At 39.0% G+C, this 17735-nt stretch overlaps 1 protein-coding gene across 2 annotated transcripts in view; it reads left to right on the top strand.

The window, feature by feature from the left end:
* Positions 1-16854, top strand: part of MTA3 (metastasis associated 1 family member 3) — a 148326-nt gene extending 131472 nt beyond the window's left edge. The window contains exon 18 of one of the 2 annotated variants that reach the window (XM_075146936.1): positions 12459-16854. In XM_075146936.1, coding sequence (XP_075003037.1) covers positions 12459-12470 — 12 coding nt within the window. In that variant the 3' untranslated portion in view covers positions 12471-16854. The remainder of the gene's footprint in view (positions 1-12458) is intronic. The other variant, XM_075146937.1, reaches the window with a different exon arrangement.
* The last annotated feature ends 881 nt before the right edge of the window (positions 16855-17735 follow it).

The following is a 17735-nucleotide window of genomic DNA, read 5'->3' as shown; positions in this document are numbered from 1 at the left end:
TTTGATTTGAATTGGGATCCTGGTTTTGACCTTCAGCATACTTGGATCCAGGGCACGGTGCATTTTCATTTCTTACCTGCATGGTGCTGTGGCCATTAGACCCCGACCCTGTAACCAACTGCATGAAGATGCCTGGCTGCACCCTTGGAGCATCAGCTGCAAGCTTGAGAATGTGATGCACCAGCTACTACCCTCTAACCAAAAAATCAGCCTCTAAGGATGTAATTTTCTGGTTCCTTTACTTCTGCTGCATTATGTAGTTGTCATACATCTGCAAAAGCAAGGATTACAGAATATATCCCTTAGAATTGTATCTAATCCTCCCTGATAGGATTGCAAATATCTTATTGATTGGCTGCAGCTGAGTACAGGTGAGCTGACAACCATTTCCAGTCACTGTGACAGTACTGCACATTGGGAGTCTGGGGAGGAAGTGTCCTTGCTATAACTCAGGAGTGGTCCTACTTGGCTGGCTACTGCTCAAAGTTGTTATATACTCATGAGGGTGAAAATCTATAGTGTAACAGTTTCTGCAAGCTATTATTTTGACCTTACTTAGTGTGGACTATTCATGAGTGCTGCACACTGTTCACACCTTATAAATCATAATTCTCTGAGCTCCAGCTGCGGTACTGTGATACAGAATCGCAAAGAGTGGTATAAAAACTAGACCATAATCTCTTGCCATTTGTTTCTCATTGAGCAGTTTTCATGGACCCACAGATATTTTCTTTCACTATTTGTCTACATGAGTTTTTCCTCTGGCTCCTTTTACGATACCTATGTACTGCCTTCAGCTCTGGGGCCCCCAGCATAAGAAGGACATGGACCTGTTGGAGCGAGTCCAGAGGAGGGTCACCAAGATGATCAGAGGGCTGGAGTACCTCTCCTATGAAGACAGGCTGAGAGAGTTGGGGTTGTTCAGCCTGGAGAAGAGAAGGCTCCGGGGAGACTTTATAGCAGCCTTTTAGTACCTGAAGAGGGCCTACAAGAAAGCTGGAGAGGGACTGTTTACAAGGGCATGTAGTGATAGGACAAGGGGTAGTGGCTTTAAACTGAAAGAGGGTAGATTTAGGTTAGATAGAAGGAAGAAATTCTTCACTATGAGGGTGGTGAGGCACTGGAACAGGTTGCCCAGAGAGGTGGTAGATGCCCCATCCCTGGAAGTGTTCAAGGCCAGGTTGGATGGGGCTTTGAGCAACCTGGTCTAGTGGAAGGTGTCCATGCCCATGGCAGGGGGGTTGGAACTAGATGATCTTTAAGGTCCCTTCCAACCCAAACCATTCTATGATTCTAAAGTCAAAGTAACACTACTATGATAATACAAACATTTGTTTATAAAAGCAGGATCATTCCATGAAGCTAAAATCAATTCATTTGAAGAATGTGTATATTTTTTTAACACATAAGAGGAATAATGGATAAATACATGGAAAACACGTACATAACAAAACCCAAAGTTCAGTATAAGTTGTGCCATTAGTTAGAGCTGGTAGGTTTGAAGAGCATATGATATTAAGAGTTTTGCTTTGTCAGTCTTCAGAACAAATGAAATAAAACCATTCTGCTTTGGAGCTACGTATTAATCTTCCCACAGTTTTAAGATGAAGTTTCAGTGACATTGTAGTAAGCTACTTGCCCTGTTTAAAGCTACATGGTAAGGGAAAGATGTTGCAGTGGTTGGAGTGCTTACTTAGGACTTGGGAAAATGTGATTCAGTTTCCTGCTCCCTCACAGACTTCCCTTGAGACCTCCAACAGGTCTTTTAAGTCCATATCTCCAAGCATTTAGATGCCTAACTCCTCATACCAAAATTAACAAGGTGCCTAAGAACTTTCTTTGAAGATGTGGAGGCAATTGTCAATGTACCCTCTGTTCTTTGTCTGAAGAATCAGATGAAGAGTACTTTATTCTTTCACAGGGCTGTTGTACACGGAGCAGGTCAGAAGCCTTGCAGGGGATCTTCTTTCAGAGAAAACTTTTTACCTTTATTGGTAATAAAATCTCATGGAAATGCCGCCCACAGGAGTCCAGAAGCTGCTGACTGAAAATGGGTGATTTGTTAGTTTCAGAGGTGTCTCCACTGATTAGCAAGTGAAAATTAATTAGTGCACAGCTTCGGGGATGACCGCAGGGAGACTGAGGCTAAGAACAGATGGTTGTAAATGACCTAGTTACTGCTGCCTGAAAAGTCACACCATTGGATCTTGTAAAATGATCTTGTCTGATCCTACCCTGTTGTGAGCAGAAATTCAAATATGCTGCCTCTCTATGGTGGCTTAGCTACCAAAGTATATTTTGCAATTGCGTCTTAGGTAGGGGCTTGAATGCGCTTAATTCACATGACTCAGCTAAAGAGCAGTGACACATTTAGAGGTGTTACTCAACCACTTGCAATCTTCTCCGCTTCCCTTAGCAAAAGTAATTTCACGTTCAGATAGTAGCTGCAGAAGTAGCCAGAGCATTTTATATTTGGGAAGGGAAATATAATTTCTGAAATGAGACTTTTTGCAAAATTTTGTTGTCTTGGGGAGAAAAAAAAAGAACTGAAATGAAACACAGGGATGATAATAAGTGCATTAAGGATTGTCTTAAAACAGATGTTGGTGGAGAAGCTCCTGTATAAGTACTTAACTTTTCCATAAACCTCATTCACTTTGTTAGACCTTCCAGACCCAATTCAGCAAAGCTCTTTAATGCATGCCTAACTCCCACTGAGTGCAGTCAGTCAGCTAGAGCACATCACCTAGTCAGTAATACACCTTATATGTCAGGTGTTAAATTGGGTTGTCATGCGATTCTTTCAACACTTTTTCTTTCAGTTCTTCACAAATTTTGAATTTCCTGCAGTATGGTTGGCCATTTCAAAAGGTTTTCCTTCAGAAGCTGTCTTTTGTGTTTGTGCAGAGGATTTGATGTAGCTGAACCCAATCCTCTTTACAGGATGTTTTAACTGAAGGTCTTAGGGCTTAGCTTTTTGTTAGCTTGCTGCTCAGCTTTTTCCTAAATCCATATCCCCAGTGGGAATGTGTCATCTTGTAATAGTTGGTCACCTTCTATTGTGGGAGTTAAAACCAATTTGGTTTTGAACAAGAAGACATTTTTCTATAAAGAAACATCTTTGTATGGGAAGCCAATTTCTCTTTCGAAGCCTTGGGAAACATACAAAATAACAATAAAAATGCTAACTTGTCAGACCAGCATAGTCTTCTGCATATTTAAGTATCAAGGAAAAGATAAAGACAAGGTTGATTATACAGTTGTTACCTATAGCAAGGCTAGAGTAACACTAGTTTAGGGTTAAAATTAGTGTACTCTCACCACTCCTAAACCGCAGAGGTTTATCACATTAAATCTTAGCTATTGATTATTTTAATCCTCAAACACTGCACAATATCAGTCTTAAGAGATCTTTTTCCCTGTTTACGATTTCTGTGCTATGTTGAGCAATAGTTATTTGTAGAAGCTGGACACAGGGTTAAGAATTATTTCATTTGAAGGCAGAGGAAAACACTGCAATAATCTGAATGCAGATGCAGAAACTAGGTAAGTCCTGTGGTGAACGTGCTGTTGTTAAAGTTAAATAGCAAAGAAGATGATAAAACTACTGTGGTGAATATGTTCAAAAATATAATGTCAGTGATCCTCACAGGCTTAAAATTCACACAGAACTGCCCACTAACTTTCATTTATAAGTTGTCCTGTATTGGATTCTTATTTAAAATTACAGATGGAGGACTTAATTCTGAGCTAGTCTATATTTCAGTTTATGTATTTAATCATTTATTCTTATCTTTTTCCTCTGATAGGTTTGGGGGTTTTGTTTGGTTTTGTTTGGTTTTGGTTGTGGGTCGTGTTTTTTTTTTTTTAACTCATTAAGATCTTTTAAATGCATGACCCTCTGGCATTAACGTAAGTAAGGCTGTGGAAAAACAAATGTTAGTTGGTCTCTTTTTGTGAAAAATCTTGGCTAAGTAATTACATAGGCATTTTAAATGTAAAATACTGAAGAGAACACAATGACTGTGACTGTGAAAGCCAATCACAGAGATAACTATCAGTTCTTGTCAAACATCTAAGGAGATGTGTCTGGCTGTTAGCCTTACTTGTGCTATGGATAGAGGCTAAAATATTTACCTGACAAAATACAACAGAAGTGTTGTTCTACTGGAAAAAGCACAGATCCGCAATTTAAAATTCCTAAGTTGCCTTTGTTGCTTGATGTGAGACACCAGACAAGTAATTTACCTCTGAGTAGCTCCACCTTTTTGTCTGTAAACTTGAATAATATTGATGTGTACCTCTTCTTAAGGATGCTGTGCAGTTTTTAATTAAGCAGTCCAGCAAACACTATGAGATCCTGACATGAAAAGTGCTGGCCATAAGAGTAGAGAGCAGGGTGAGTGGCAGAAAATGAACTTGAAGTAGACCTTCGGTGATGTGAATATGAAAAAAAAAGTGAAAATCCAATCTTTGAAATGAAGCTGACCTTAGAAATTAGCATCAAATCATTCTGTGGCAAAGCTTTCCTCTGTTGATGCCACAGTACAGATTTCTAATCCATAGTCTGCACCGGAGCTTCTGTGTGTAGAGTAAGTGCTGATTATGCAAGAGATGGATGGTGCGGAGCAGAGCCCCAGGGGACAGTTTCGTGAGGGAGCTTTTGCTCTCCGACTGTTTCTGGTAAGCACGATTAATTTTGATTTTCAGCCCTAGCTTAATAGCAAGTAGCCAGAATGCAAGAAGCTCATCCAAATATATTATATTGGTACATATATTATTCCAGGAAAAGTATATGCATAATTGATAAAGAGAAAAATATTGTCAATTTTTTTGAGCCTCAGGTAATATAAGCTGTAATACGGTAAACACAGTGTCCAGGCCAAAAACCTCAGATGAAACCTACCCTGAATTAATCAAAAAAGATAAAAAAAGAAAGAAAGAAAGAAAAATACTAATAAAAAGCCATACAAAAAGTTTTGTGTTGAAACAGTTCTCCTAATAAATAAAATGCTAAAGTAGTTAAGATGAGGTGTTTAAAGTGTGACAAAGTTGGAAACAGCAACAAAAGTAAATTATCTCCCCCCCCCCCCCCCCCCCCCCCGCCCCCCCGGAGCATATAATGGAAAGTTTTCTGTTGTCTTGGATATTTAATTAACACAATATTTTTGAAAATTTTCAACACAGTATTTAATGTTGCTGGGGAAATGGCACTTTATGCTTATAGCCCAAGGTAAGAAACAGAAGTTGTATATTCTGAACATTTTTGTCATCTTAAAGTCTGGGGTAGCACTGGAGTTGTGAATTAATACGCCAGATGTTTGGGGAGTAGTTGAAAGCAACATTGCGTTCCACTCTTCGCCAGCGCTGATGTATCTTCTCTCCAATTTCTTGCCTGTCTCAGGAAAAAATATATGCTGCCATGTGGGTAATATTTTTGTCTTATAGTGGGTGATGTTTAATCAATATACAGAGTGGCCATCCTTCTGCAAAATAACTAGGTGGTAATAAAAATTCCTATTGGTAGAGTATAAAGTTACGTAGTGTAGGAATTCACCCACACCCTTCTGATACGGTTAGGAAGAAGAAAGGCGTTGCTTTGAGATCTGGTGTTTGTGCCTGTGAGCTGTAGAAGGCTTTCTGGCTCCGTGGATTCCCAGGGTGCCTACGTACTGACAAATTTGCATTGATCTTCTGTGTGCATTCACGGGGAGGAGAGGATAAGCAACTCTTTCTTTAATACAGCAGGCTTCATGCCTTAAAATGTCTGAAGTCGATGGTAACTAAGGAGAGGCTAATGAATTTCAGGTAAGGTGCAGAGCAGCTGTCCCATAGCTCAGGTTACAAGTCTGTTGAAGCCTGAGCCATTGTTTTGTCTTAAGGAGTATGAATAATTTACTTTTTACCCATTCCATCGAGCTACCTTTGCTAGGTCTTATCGGTTCTAATGCCCTCTACGGAGCTGGACGCTGTGGTGAAACACCATGAATCCGAAGGCAGGCCCTTCTCCCTCCTTCGAGGGAGAAACCCGACTGAGGAACATGGCTCTGAGCATGCCTCTACCATAGTCACTGCTGCATGGTGTGTGAAGTGAGAGAACGTCACTGCTGAGTTAACAAAGCTCCACTCAAGATGCAGGGCAAGTCCTGAGCTACTTAATCCATGTTGAGCTCTGTGGTGTCCGTCATTCCTACCAACTAGATCAAGGGGGTTTTTTAAACTGTGCCTACCACCAATCTGTCTGGTAGGGCCTCCTTGCTGCTGGCTGCTGAGAAATCAGCGTTGCGCTGAAACTGATGTGTCATTCTTTTTGTCCTAGCCATCTGCAGTAGGTAACTTTAGTCTTTTGGTGGTAAGTACCGAGCTCACAGATTAACTGGGAGGATAATTTCATTGCTGATTGTTAAGATCTACATTTAGTCATCATGTGATGACTGCTGTATGACAGCATCTATTTATAATGTTTCTTAGGGGTTAAAAGTTTTTTCTCATTTCCGGCATTCACCTGAAAAACGAATAGTAATGCTGAGAATAAGACTTTGCACTTCTTTAATTCTAGTATCCTAAACCACTTCAAAATATTAATGAAATATCCCATTTTTAGGGGGAATGAAAGCATGGAAAAATCTGCCGAACAAGGTGATTTTTCCAAAAGCCATGACAGTTGTTTGCAGTAAAACTGGATATAAATAATTTCAATAATAGGTAAGGTTCCTGTTGTTCTAGGCACTCTAAAAATGCACACAAAGAGATGGTTTCTGCTCCGAGGAGATTTTGATCTGAGTAGATTTTAAATCAGCAGCAGGTAGAAAGAGACAGAGAGGTGGCTTGTGCCGTGCAACATGTCAGGTATGACAGAGTCATAGAAGTCTGTGCTTTAAACACGTGACCTGGATTTTTCCGCCCAGTAAAGAAAATGCTCAAAAAACATTATTTATTGCTTTATGTATATTCATAGTAGCTATAAGCTGTTGCTCTGAGACACAAAACATCAGAGGAGCCCTCACGGTGGTGCAATGTTTGAAAATACTATATTAAGCTGCTTAGGAAGATCTGACACTGTAATTTGTAACTGGTGTGTCTATAAATTATTGTTCATAGAGAAGAGTTTTGCTCCGTAAATATTGATGCCAAAATGGAAGATAAACACCAGCAAAGGAAAACATTTCTTTGCTAGGAGGAGAAAAATAAGGCAAGCTCTTAAAACATTTAAATGATGTTGACATGTCTAAAGCAGCACCTCTTTAATCTTATAAAGGCTGTACCACTCTATCTGCCATCTGTATGAGTTTTATAATGCAACCAAGTGGCTCATGGCAACTGCTTTCCAGTAGCCCAATGCTTATTAAAACACTTCAGATTTGTTTTATAAATGAACATTTCACAGAGGAGCTTATTTTTAAAAGGTGTATCAGTGTCAACCCACTTCTGCCTTCCAAATATATTTCTTCTAGTTTCTGTCATTTTGAGGTTAGATTAAACTTTAATGGAATATGGGTAAGCTTTAGCCTCAAAGTGCTGGGGGGGGGAGGGAAGGGGGGAAGGAAAGATGTCTAAACCAGCAAGCCAAACAGACCATTAAATAAAATACTTCTCATTTCCACACAGGTAGAAATGTAGGAAGTGCCGAGTTATTCAGTCCCTCTGTAAACTGTCAGGTTTCTAAGGATCGTGCCTACAGCTTCATCCCAGTTAAATTGTCTTTGAGCAGACTCAGCACTGCACACATTTTGGCCTTTCACTTGTTTAAAAGCCTGTTGAAATTAATAGAAAGCCTATCAGCCTCCTAAGACAGTGCCCCCTCTTGTAATTTAATCCACTGAATAGTTATAGTGTACCTCTGGATACAAGAAGCCCTCAGAGAAAAGAGTGATAATTAGGTCTAATAACCCCCAAGGAATGATGGTTATTTTTTAAATAGTTGTTTTTGCTAACTGGCCTTGAGCTTGCACTGAAAATTTACATTGCACAAAATTTACATTGCCCTGGAGCAGCAGCAACTTCACGAATCTTCGTCTAGAAGACTTCTTTTTTTTGGTTTAGTTTTTCTCTCTGAATGTCTCGATGGTTAGACTGATTGCAAGTTTCGCATAAAACTTGTGCCAGAATGCAAAATCCTGCCTTGCTGTAGTTTACGTCTAAAACTCCACCTTCTTCCAGAGTTGGCAGCATTTTGTGCACCTGGCACATTTAAGTTGCTGTTTACAATTGGCAAGTCATACCCGAATACTTCACCCCAATCTAGAGATCAGGTGGAATTTCAGCTATGATTGCCCAGGGAATCCGTTCTCTCATGCCTGCTGCCGACCTGTGCATATTGCTTGTGCTACCAGCAACAACTGGGTAATAATACATTTCCACAGCACTGGGTCTTTGTGTATAAGGATGTTGCTCAAATAGTATCAGTCTAGGAAAGACTCAGGCAAAAATATCGAACTAATTTAGGTAGAGCATGAGACATAATACTATGCCCTTCAGCTTAAAACTCTTAGCCAGGTTTGTATTAGGTCCTTAATACACTTTTCATGGAAACAGAGAATCAAAAGCACTTCTGGACCTTGGTATTTAAGAAGGGTTATGGACATCTCAAAAGTGTGTATGTGTTGGGGGCGATTCCCCTTCATGGGAAAATGTTTGTTTCTTTCCGTTCACTTTCAAAACAAGATTTGTCATCTGCTAAAATTTCAGTGGGCCTTTACATGCAATTAATTTCTCTCACAGTAAGAACTTCTGCTATAACTTGAATTTAATTAGTATTACTTCTTAAGTACGGTTGGTATATCTGAATAGACCAAAGTCACTCTAGTCATCACAACTCTGAGTCTAATGCAGAGGAGGCAAGACTGATGCACAACAGTTTATAAATAGAAGCATTAACAGACAGATATGCCCGGTATCAACAGAGCTAAAGCAAGTAATGCCTTTAACTCCTATTAGAAAAGGCTTCAAAAACACATTCTTGACTAACATCAACTGAAGGTCACCTTTCTTTATTTTATTCAAGTTTAAAAGTTGCTGCTGTTTTAATGCATGGTGTAATCAGAGCAGGGACCTTTGAGTCAGCTTTTACAAATGAGAAATTTTGTTGCCAGCTATCCTATTCCTGAGAAATCTGGACATAACAGATTACATAGGACTGTGCTTAACTTCACCAGATGGTTAGTTACATGGAATTCACTTAGATACTGAGAAAGGGTTGGTTCATTGAAATGGTTTGCCTGATTAAATTTAAGCATGGCATAAATGCCCTATACAGCCCAACTATTATTTCTACCCAGTAGGTGCCAGTCTGTGTATGAAACTTGCAAAGATAAGATAGGTCTTAATAGTGTGTGGTACTTATGTCCAGTTCCATATTTCCCTGAATAGGTCCCAGGGGTCTTACGTACCTTTATCTGCAGTTACTAATTGAAGTATCATGCAGACATAAAGAATTTATCTTATTCCTACATTAGCAGCAGTGGATCACATTTGACATAAAAATGAGCACAGTGGGCTTCATATACCAATCACCTATTAAAAGTTTGATTCATTCTCATACCTTTGGTCTCAGGAGGACTAGAAATACAATGCAAAGGCTTTAAAATACTTTTTAATTCGCATTTCAAATGAAGTCTGTAACGCATCATCGTTCAAGCACTAGTACAAAAGTCAAAGGAAAAAGCAGGGGAAAATGGCAATTACTCTTTCATAACAACTGCAAAGGTTGTTATCAACACTACAGATATTAAAGCCACTTACTTGCCATCACCAAATAAAAGCTTTGTGTAATTAAAACATATGGCTGGTATTAACTGAAAAAGGGACAGGAAATTGAACATTAAAGGTGACTCTGCTCTTAATTCACTGTATTGTTGGGGGAGGGAGGAGAGTGTGTTGAAGTGCTCTGAGTGAAAGGGCGACCAACAACCTTATCTTTGAATTTCCTGCCTTTCATCAGCTACTATTACAACCTGCATGTTTAAGTGTTTAAAAAAAACTCTGAAGCATTATAAAACCTGATCAAGCCTTTCAAAAAGCTTGACTGTATTTAGATGCTAAATTCTTCAGTGTAAAGAATCAGTTCCCTCCACCCTCCATATTTTTTGCAGTAAAAAGAACCATTTTGGCTTTTAGTGAAATGGTTGTTTAAGTATTGTTTAAAGAAGTCGGTGGAAATTTCCATTCTTCCAATTTTATTTCTGAAAGGCTATATCCCAGAAAGCTAATTTCTGGAAGCATTTTCACAATCCTGTTTAAATAGAAGTGCTGGTTTGTCTTTTTAGAGGGCATACCAGATTAGTTCTTCTGACAGTGTGTATAGAGCCACTTTTATTTATACTAAGTGAAGAGTTGACTCTTTTTGTGGTTTGCTTGATGTAATGCTGATGACTTCTCCTTTTTCATTCTGCCTTTTTTCATGCTAGTTTCGAACCAGTATTTAATGAGAATAACTACATCTTTTGACTTTACTGTCCTTACACAATAATCACAAATTGTAATCACAAATACTTTTCTGTCCTTACATTTAGTGTCAGCTGCAAATTGCTTTCATTAGCAGGAACTTCTTAGCAGTTTGAGGTTGCCATATTAAAAATTCAAAAGGGCAAACTATTATCTAACATTTTTGTAAACCATGGGCTTCTCAAATGATTAATGACGACATTCGTTTTGTAAATAAATACAAAGTTTTGCAAACAAATATATGAAAAGGGATCCTGTTCTGTAAGCTTTTGCTGGAATAATCCCCATTAATAATTAGGGTGGATAACAGCTATTGTCTATTCACATGAATTTACAAAACCTACCTTTCTTATTATTTTAGAAATACTTGTTTCTATCAGTCTCAGGTTACATTTTTATGATTTTACCATTCTGGAAGGTATGCAATATCTTGTGAATCAGTTGAATATCTTTTTAGGCCTAATTTAAGATGACCATGTAAAGTAAGTACTCGAACAGTAAGTCTGTGTCTCTGTGGGATTGTGTGAAAAGCCTGAACTTAACTTTCTGGCGATTCCTTTCCTTTTCTTTTGCTGTGCTTATTACTGAATGATGCTAAATCCTAATTTGGTATTTCAGGCCATGAGATGCTGATGACATCCTGCTTTCAGGCAGCTAAAATGAATATTTCTCTCCACCTTTTAAATATATTAACCAAAATAGATGTGCTTTTCAGGCTCCCTGTTAGCCTCTAAGAACACAGTATTTTCTCCTGATTTTTGGCTTTTTGTTTTGTCTTTGATTATGTTCTCTTCTGTGGCCCAGTTACTCAACTGGAGGCTTACATTCCTGGGGAATACTTAACCAGTAACTAAATACGTGTTTGAAATTTAATATGCAAATTATCATTTTAGTATTCAATAGAATTTATTTTAAGCTGAACCTGTATTTTCCATGCCACATGCCACCATTTTTCAGTTTCAGAGTTAACAGCCCATTAAGAGGAAAGGGACAAATCACTTCTTGAGTTACCATCTCAAACCTTGATGCAGGTAGACACATCATCACCCTGTAGTTTGTAGTCAGGTCACATTTTCAACTTGGAAAGTTTGTATTAGAAAGCCTGGTCTCATTTAGTGTTAGAGGCCCCAGTTTGCTTTAATTTATTTCCATAAGCTCAAAATCTCTGTAATTTGTAAAACTACCTCAATGAAAGCTGGGATTCTGGACTTGAGTGAATTCAGAAAATAAGTAATTTTCCAGTGACATCTAATATTCAGGACTCTACTAATGAAGGTGATTCTTGACATACTCTCTGTGTGTCATTTCTGTGTTTTCTGGTACTCTACCCTGGATACACTCAGCATTGTGGTTATTGATTTATAATATTAGAGAGACAGAGCAGTTGGAACATAAGAAAGCTTTTTGTTTCAGAATTAACTATCCTTGGATGTATAAGATTATGATACAAACAGCATGGCTGCTTGTAGTTAATATGTTTGATTTATCATCTAAAAGTCTAAAATTAAAGTGAATTTACTGGACTTGAAAGGCACTAGTACAAAAAGCCCACAGATTTGGCTCATCCTTTATGTGCAGAATTGATGCAATGCAAATAACAGTTGCTCCCAGTCCATCACTTCTACAGAGGTAACACATTCACTTGGGTGCTAATGAGGTTCATTCTTCTGTGGTCCTTCATTCCTGTATCACATGTGAGGATTCACCATTTGAGCATTCTGGCCCAAGATTTCATATAATTAAATGATATTATCCAAATATTGTCTAACACCGACTCACTTTTCACTGAGTAATTATCAGTTACTACTTGGAGACAACTGTGAATCATCAGTTGATGGACAGGGCTCACTCTTGTTGACTGCAAGTCTCTTTTCCATGAACTAGCCTTCCTGCTCTGGTAAGAGTATTTGTTATGTCTGTTATTGGCTCTTGAGCAGTCTTCTGTTAAAGACTGAGATTTATCTCTTCTGTTGTCTCTCTCTTCTTTCCCTCCTTTCCTCCTTCCCTCCTTACAGAAAAATCCGTAAGAAGTTCACCAGATCACAGCTGAAAAGAGCTTCCAGAACACCTTGTTCTCTGATCATTGCAAAGACAAAGTCTCTCATGAACAATAGGCAGGCACGAACAGAGCCAGGAACCATCATGCACTGAAGATATAACAGCATCAGCACCGTAATCATGTCAGAATCATGTGCAATTGTGAATGCAGATACAACAGGACCTTTCACATCTTCGAGACAGAAACACTGTACGGACAAATTGTGGCTGGGTTCTGTGTTCTGGGCAGGATCCAACAGCAGCCCTTGTTTTCCCTCGTCTCTGCAAGGGCTACTTCTGGTTCACTGTGCGGGCCTGTCCCAGTTTGCCCTGCTATTCCCTCCATTCCCAGTCATTAGCGTTGGCTGGTCAGGGAGGGACTGTTTGCACTGACCACGCTGAAGGAGTATGGATGCAGAGTCCACCCACCACATTTGTCTATGCCTTCTAGTGGCTTGATGCAAAAATATGCAGCTTTCAAAACTATTGCAGTGTCTTTAAAATGAGATTTAGCCTTGAGGGGCTTTTTTCAAAAACAGCTGCAAACTTTGGGTGTTCGTATTTTTCAGTATTGGCTTGAGTCACTTTGGATTTGATTTTCTGAACTGCTGAGCATCCAGAGCCTGAAATGAGGACAAGGACTTGTTTAGCAGTTCTGAAACTTAGACTGAATTAGGAAGTGCCCATAATTAGTGGCCAATTTTCAAAATGCTGGCCATATTAGCTTTGGTTAAAATCCTGGAAAGTATTGTGTGTGAACATCCAGCTGGACTAGTTGCATGTGTAGGAACTGGTCCCATTGTCTATGTATTTGCAAGCATCCACCTATTTCTTTGGGTATTTTTTGCATTTCTTGAAGCCTATTCTGAATAGTGAAAACCAGCAGAACGCCATTCCCAGGAAAACATGAAGAAATAGAGTATTTCCTATTAGAAATGTCTCTCCACAAAATAATTTCTACATTTTGATACATCTGGATAAAAAGATATCTTGCAGAATGCTTTGAAGTTCATAATTGTAAGGCTACAGGTGGATACTTACCATGGAGAGATGATGTGCCTTTTGAAACTACTTGTAGGAAACTGTCAGTCCCCCTGGAAGTGGGAATGGCAACAGAGGCAGGTCTTTTTTCTACTCAGGTACTTACAGGTGAACAATCTCTGCCCTGCTTTGAAATCAAGAGGCAACCAGTGTGTAGCACTGCTGTGTAAACTGTGGGATACATTGATTATCTGAGGCAAGTTGTGTCCTTCAATAGGTTTCAGTTCCGTATGGCTTTTTAAGAGGTAGTCAGACACTGAACACGTCATAGTAAGCTGAGATGAGCTTCAAGACTTTTTTTTTCTCTCTCTTTACTAGGTAGCTCTAACAGTATAGTATAGACGTGAGGCTTTCATCCAGTTGTGGACGTGTACTCAGCCCTGTGGTTAGAAAGACAAAGGTGTAAGTGGTGTCTCATACCTCTGGGTGATTCCACAAAAATTCTTTCCCCCTCATGTGATTTATGGTTTCAGCCTGAAAGAGCATCTGTGATCTCAGCCTATAACTAGCCACACTCTCCATGTAGGATTTTGAGCTCTTGAGACAGTGACCCAGATGCTTCTTCAAAAAAGGAAGCACCTTGACCTCCTGAAGGGACTTGCTGATGATTTTCTGGAGTGATGGATCCAGGTCTTGTCCACTGTCCTTCACCAGCAAGAAAAGAGTGAATGTGAAGGAGAGATTATGACATGAAGTGCTCCTGAGCACTTTAGTGAATGTCACTGATTTGGACTCAATTGGAGAAGACCTGGGATTCATCTGCTTACTGTTCTTTCCAGTAGCCACTGAAGTGTGCAGCCCTAGCAGTCTCTTCTAGCCACATGATCTGCTTTTTCCTCACAACAGGAGGGCTTTTCATCATAACGAAGTGGAGGCAACCTATTCTTATTAGTAAGAATTGCCTTTATTAACTACGACATATGGAAACACCTTCTGTATAATAGCTTCCTCACCCATTAAAATAAAGAAAACATGATTATTCAGCAATCTGTTTGACTGAAAGTATGAAAAACATGAACAGAAAGAGCTTTGTTTCCCACAGGCATCAGTGAAATCACACACAGCAGACTCATTTTCAAAGTGTCATTAGCTGTAAGGTGGTGGATTTTTTACCCTGCCTTATTAAGCTTGTACGCAAATTATTTCTTTTAGTCAGTGTGCTACGGTGTCTAGCCAGTATTTTGTAAAATCTCTGTGTGTTTCTGCTTTTGACAAACTATTAGTATCCGTAATAGTCTGACATGAAGTAATTTTTTATTCTTTCCCTCTGAGGAGAGAGAGATTGGTAACACGACTCCCTGTTGCGCAGCCAGCTGCCTGATACCATTATCTTTTGCATCAAATAGCCAAGGTAAGAAAGAATCCTTCTTTGCAGCTTCAAGCTGAGGTGCTTCACCTGGATACACTGGAAATAATGCTGTGCCCCTGCCTGGCAGAGTCATTTCACAGGTTGCAATAGCCGACCCGTGGGGTGGGTGAGGCATGGAGGAGACTGACTGCTGGAATAACTTCTGCGGTGTCTTTACACTGTTTCGCATGCAGCTGCACAGAGGCTTTTCCTCCCCTAAAATGCACACAGTGCACAGAGAAACTGCACGCCATGTATCGCACCTTTGTCTTTACCTGCCCTCTCTCCATCTTACATCTCCTTTCTTGCAAGATGTTCTCCAGAGATGGATACAGGATTTACCTGTGAATTTCAGCCGAAAGCATTGATGGAAGATTAGCTGAAGACATGTTCCTGCTGGGTTTGGGCATAAAGATTTAAATTTTTGTAGAACTTGTGACACTCTTTACCACAATGTCATGCAATTCCATGCTTTCTGTTGAGTTAAAGATTTTTCCACTGGCTGTGAGCAAAGATGACACATTCCTGTGTAAACTGTAACAGTATATCCACAGCAAATCAGAGCTCAGTACTGTTTTTATCAAGCTTCCCAAGATAGTTATTTTAAAACTAGCTAACATGTATCAGTCATCAACAATGACACTGAGTATAAACATAAACCTCAGAAGCAAGGACAAGAAGTTTGGTACTCACCATGGATGTGAGCAAGAGAATCTAGGCAGCACCAGCACTGCATTCGCAATATGATTTATTTTCCTGTTAGCTAAATAAGAAATTTATCTGAAAATCTGCCTTTCCTCTTACAAATATGAGGCTAGAAAGCCGTGCAAAATGAGTGATCTTTTTGTGTCCAGTGGTCTCATATAAAAAGTAGGAAGATTGTTTTAACGTTTAAAGTGTCTATCTTGCTGATTTCAACTATATAGCTATGCTGCTCTCTTGAAATAGTTTGTATATTGTTTTCAGATTATTTTTAAAGGCCACTATTTAATGATGGAAGTTTTGGTTCTGGGGGATGGAAAATTGAGGTTTTGAAATACTTGAGACTGCTTGAAATGTGTTGGTGATACGAAGACATCATCTTTTAAACCAGTGTTTAGATTAAGGGCAAATATAGCCTTATTTTCTGCAGTCCAAACCTTGCAGCATGTTAGGAAAAACTGGGTATTGAAACTGAAATGAAGAACAAACAAGCAGTAGAAATGGTGAAATGGAATCTGCACTTACAGAATGTGCACTTTCATTAATCTAAAGAAAGATATATTTTTTTTTTAATAAATATAATTTCAACACAGGTAGTTTCCTAATTATGAAGGCTTAAATAAAATGGAATGGCTGCGTAGTAGTTTCTGATATAGTCACAGCATAACATGCCACAGCCTTGCGCAGAGAACAATTATAGTCCTTCAGAAATATTATATTGCCAAGTATGATATAGTGGACACGGTGTCTTTATGTATGTGTACTGCTATGGTAATGGAAGTGTTAGAATCCTCTGGAAATTTCAGCAAAATATTATTCATTTTTCATTTTCTTTTGAAGGTCCTTTATATAAACCTGTGTCTTCATAAATCAGAGTGGGTGTCAAGAGATCTGAGTTTATATAACTGCACAGTGGAATTTTTTGGAGTAAGTCAGGACTTTTTTATTCAAATGTTGCATGTTGAGGGAGGAAACCTAATTTTGGAATACATGGGTTTTGGATAAGAGTTTTGAGGTTGTACTATATAGTGATCAACAAATTTGCAGAATATGCTCCTGTTGCTCATAAAGATTTAACAGTTGGTATTGAAATACAGAATTGATTAAATAAAAAAGAGAAGTGTTAAAGAATTGTCTTCTAAAAATTCTGCTGTTTAGACTAAAAGTGAATTTCTCAAGGGAATGTTAAAACTGGGAAGCTCAATGTTGAGTGTTTGAGGATGTGGAGCACCTTAGAATGAAACATAGTACTATTTGATTTGCATTAAAGTGTCTTTGTGTACAAACTTTGTGACTCTTGGCCCTTTTTGCAGGAAACCAAATTCTTGCATTGACACTGTCATCCTATTTTACAGTAGACTATTGAATAATCAAGAGACTGAAAATTGATGAGCTGTTTAAACTGCACTGGAGTTTAAGACACAAGTAGTTGAAATGGGGATGAGGAAAGAAGACTGAAAAGTCAGGGGGAGAGAGCCATGAAGTAGTGGTCATTGCACTGGAACACGAGAAAACTTCTTAGGATTGAACTGAAATCTGGGCAAAAGGGCTTATAGTCCACAAAAAATATTAGAAGTTGCAGTGCACTGCAGTCTCCAGTGATTGGCCCATCTCAACTTTGCAGGTCGGCATTAGTGTAAAAAACTTTGCATGTTGTTAATTTGGTAGCACCTAGAACTGGTGGCTTCTATGTGCATATGGGACATAATCTGAATCCTCTTCCTTACTAACATCTGAAGTAATTTCCCCAAATAAATTGGATGTTTTTTGCAGAGAAGGAGAATCATACAAAGGGCTTCTGAACAGAAGTGATGGCTGCTACTTCACAGGTTTGTTTAAGGCAACTCTTTCCATCTCCTAATTCCCCCATCTGTCTTGGGGAAGGCAGGATTTGCATAAATCCATGCTGCCTGGTCCACACATTAACTTTTGTTTCAAGTGTGTGCATTACAATGGATTACCTTTTTCTGTTTTTCTCCCCCTCCCCTAAAGAGGCCTGTCCAGATTCCAAGTAGCAAAACTCAAGTTCTTCTGTGGTGTTTGGATTTATTTGGCAAGATGAGTTACACTTACTAGTCCTTCTGGGTGAGTTGCATTGGTATCAAAGAGGGGATAAACTCTGGAAGCAGTCCTTTGCTGGGGGAACTGAGGAAATGTCTTTAAC

This window comes from Calonectris borealis, chromosome 3, assembly GCF_964195595.1.
Source record: "Calonectris borealis chromosome 3, bCalBor7.hap1.2, whole genome shotgun sequence".
NCBI lineage: Eukaryota > Metazoa > Chordata > Aves > Procellariiformes > Procellariidae > Calonectris > Calonectris borealis.
Note: the sequence above shows the minus strand (reverse complement) of the source record. Positions and strands in the feature narration are given on the sequence as shown.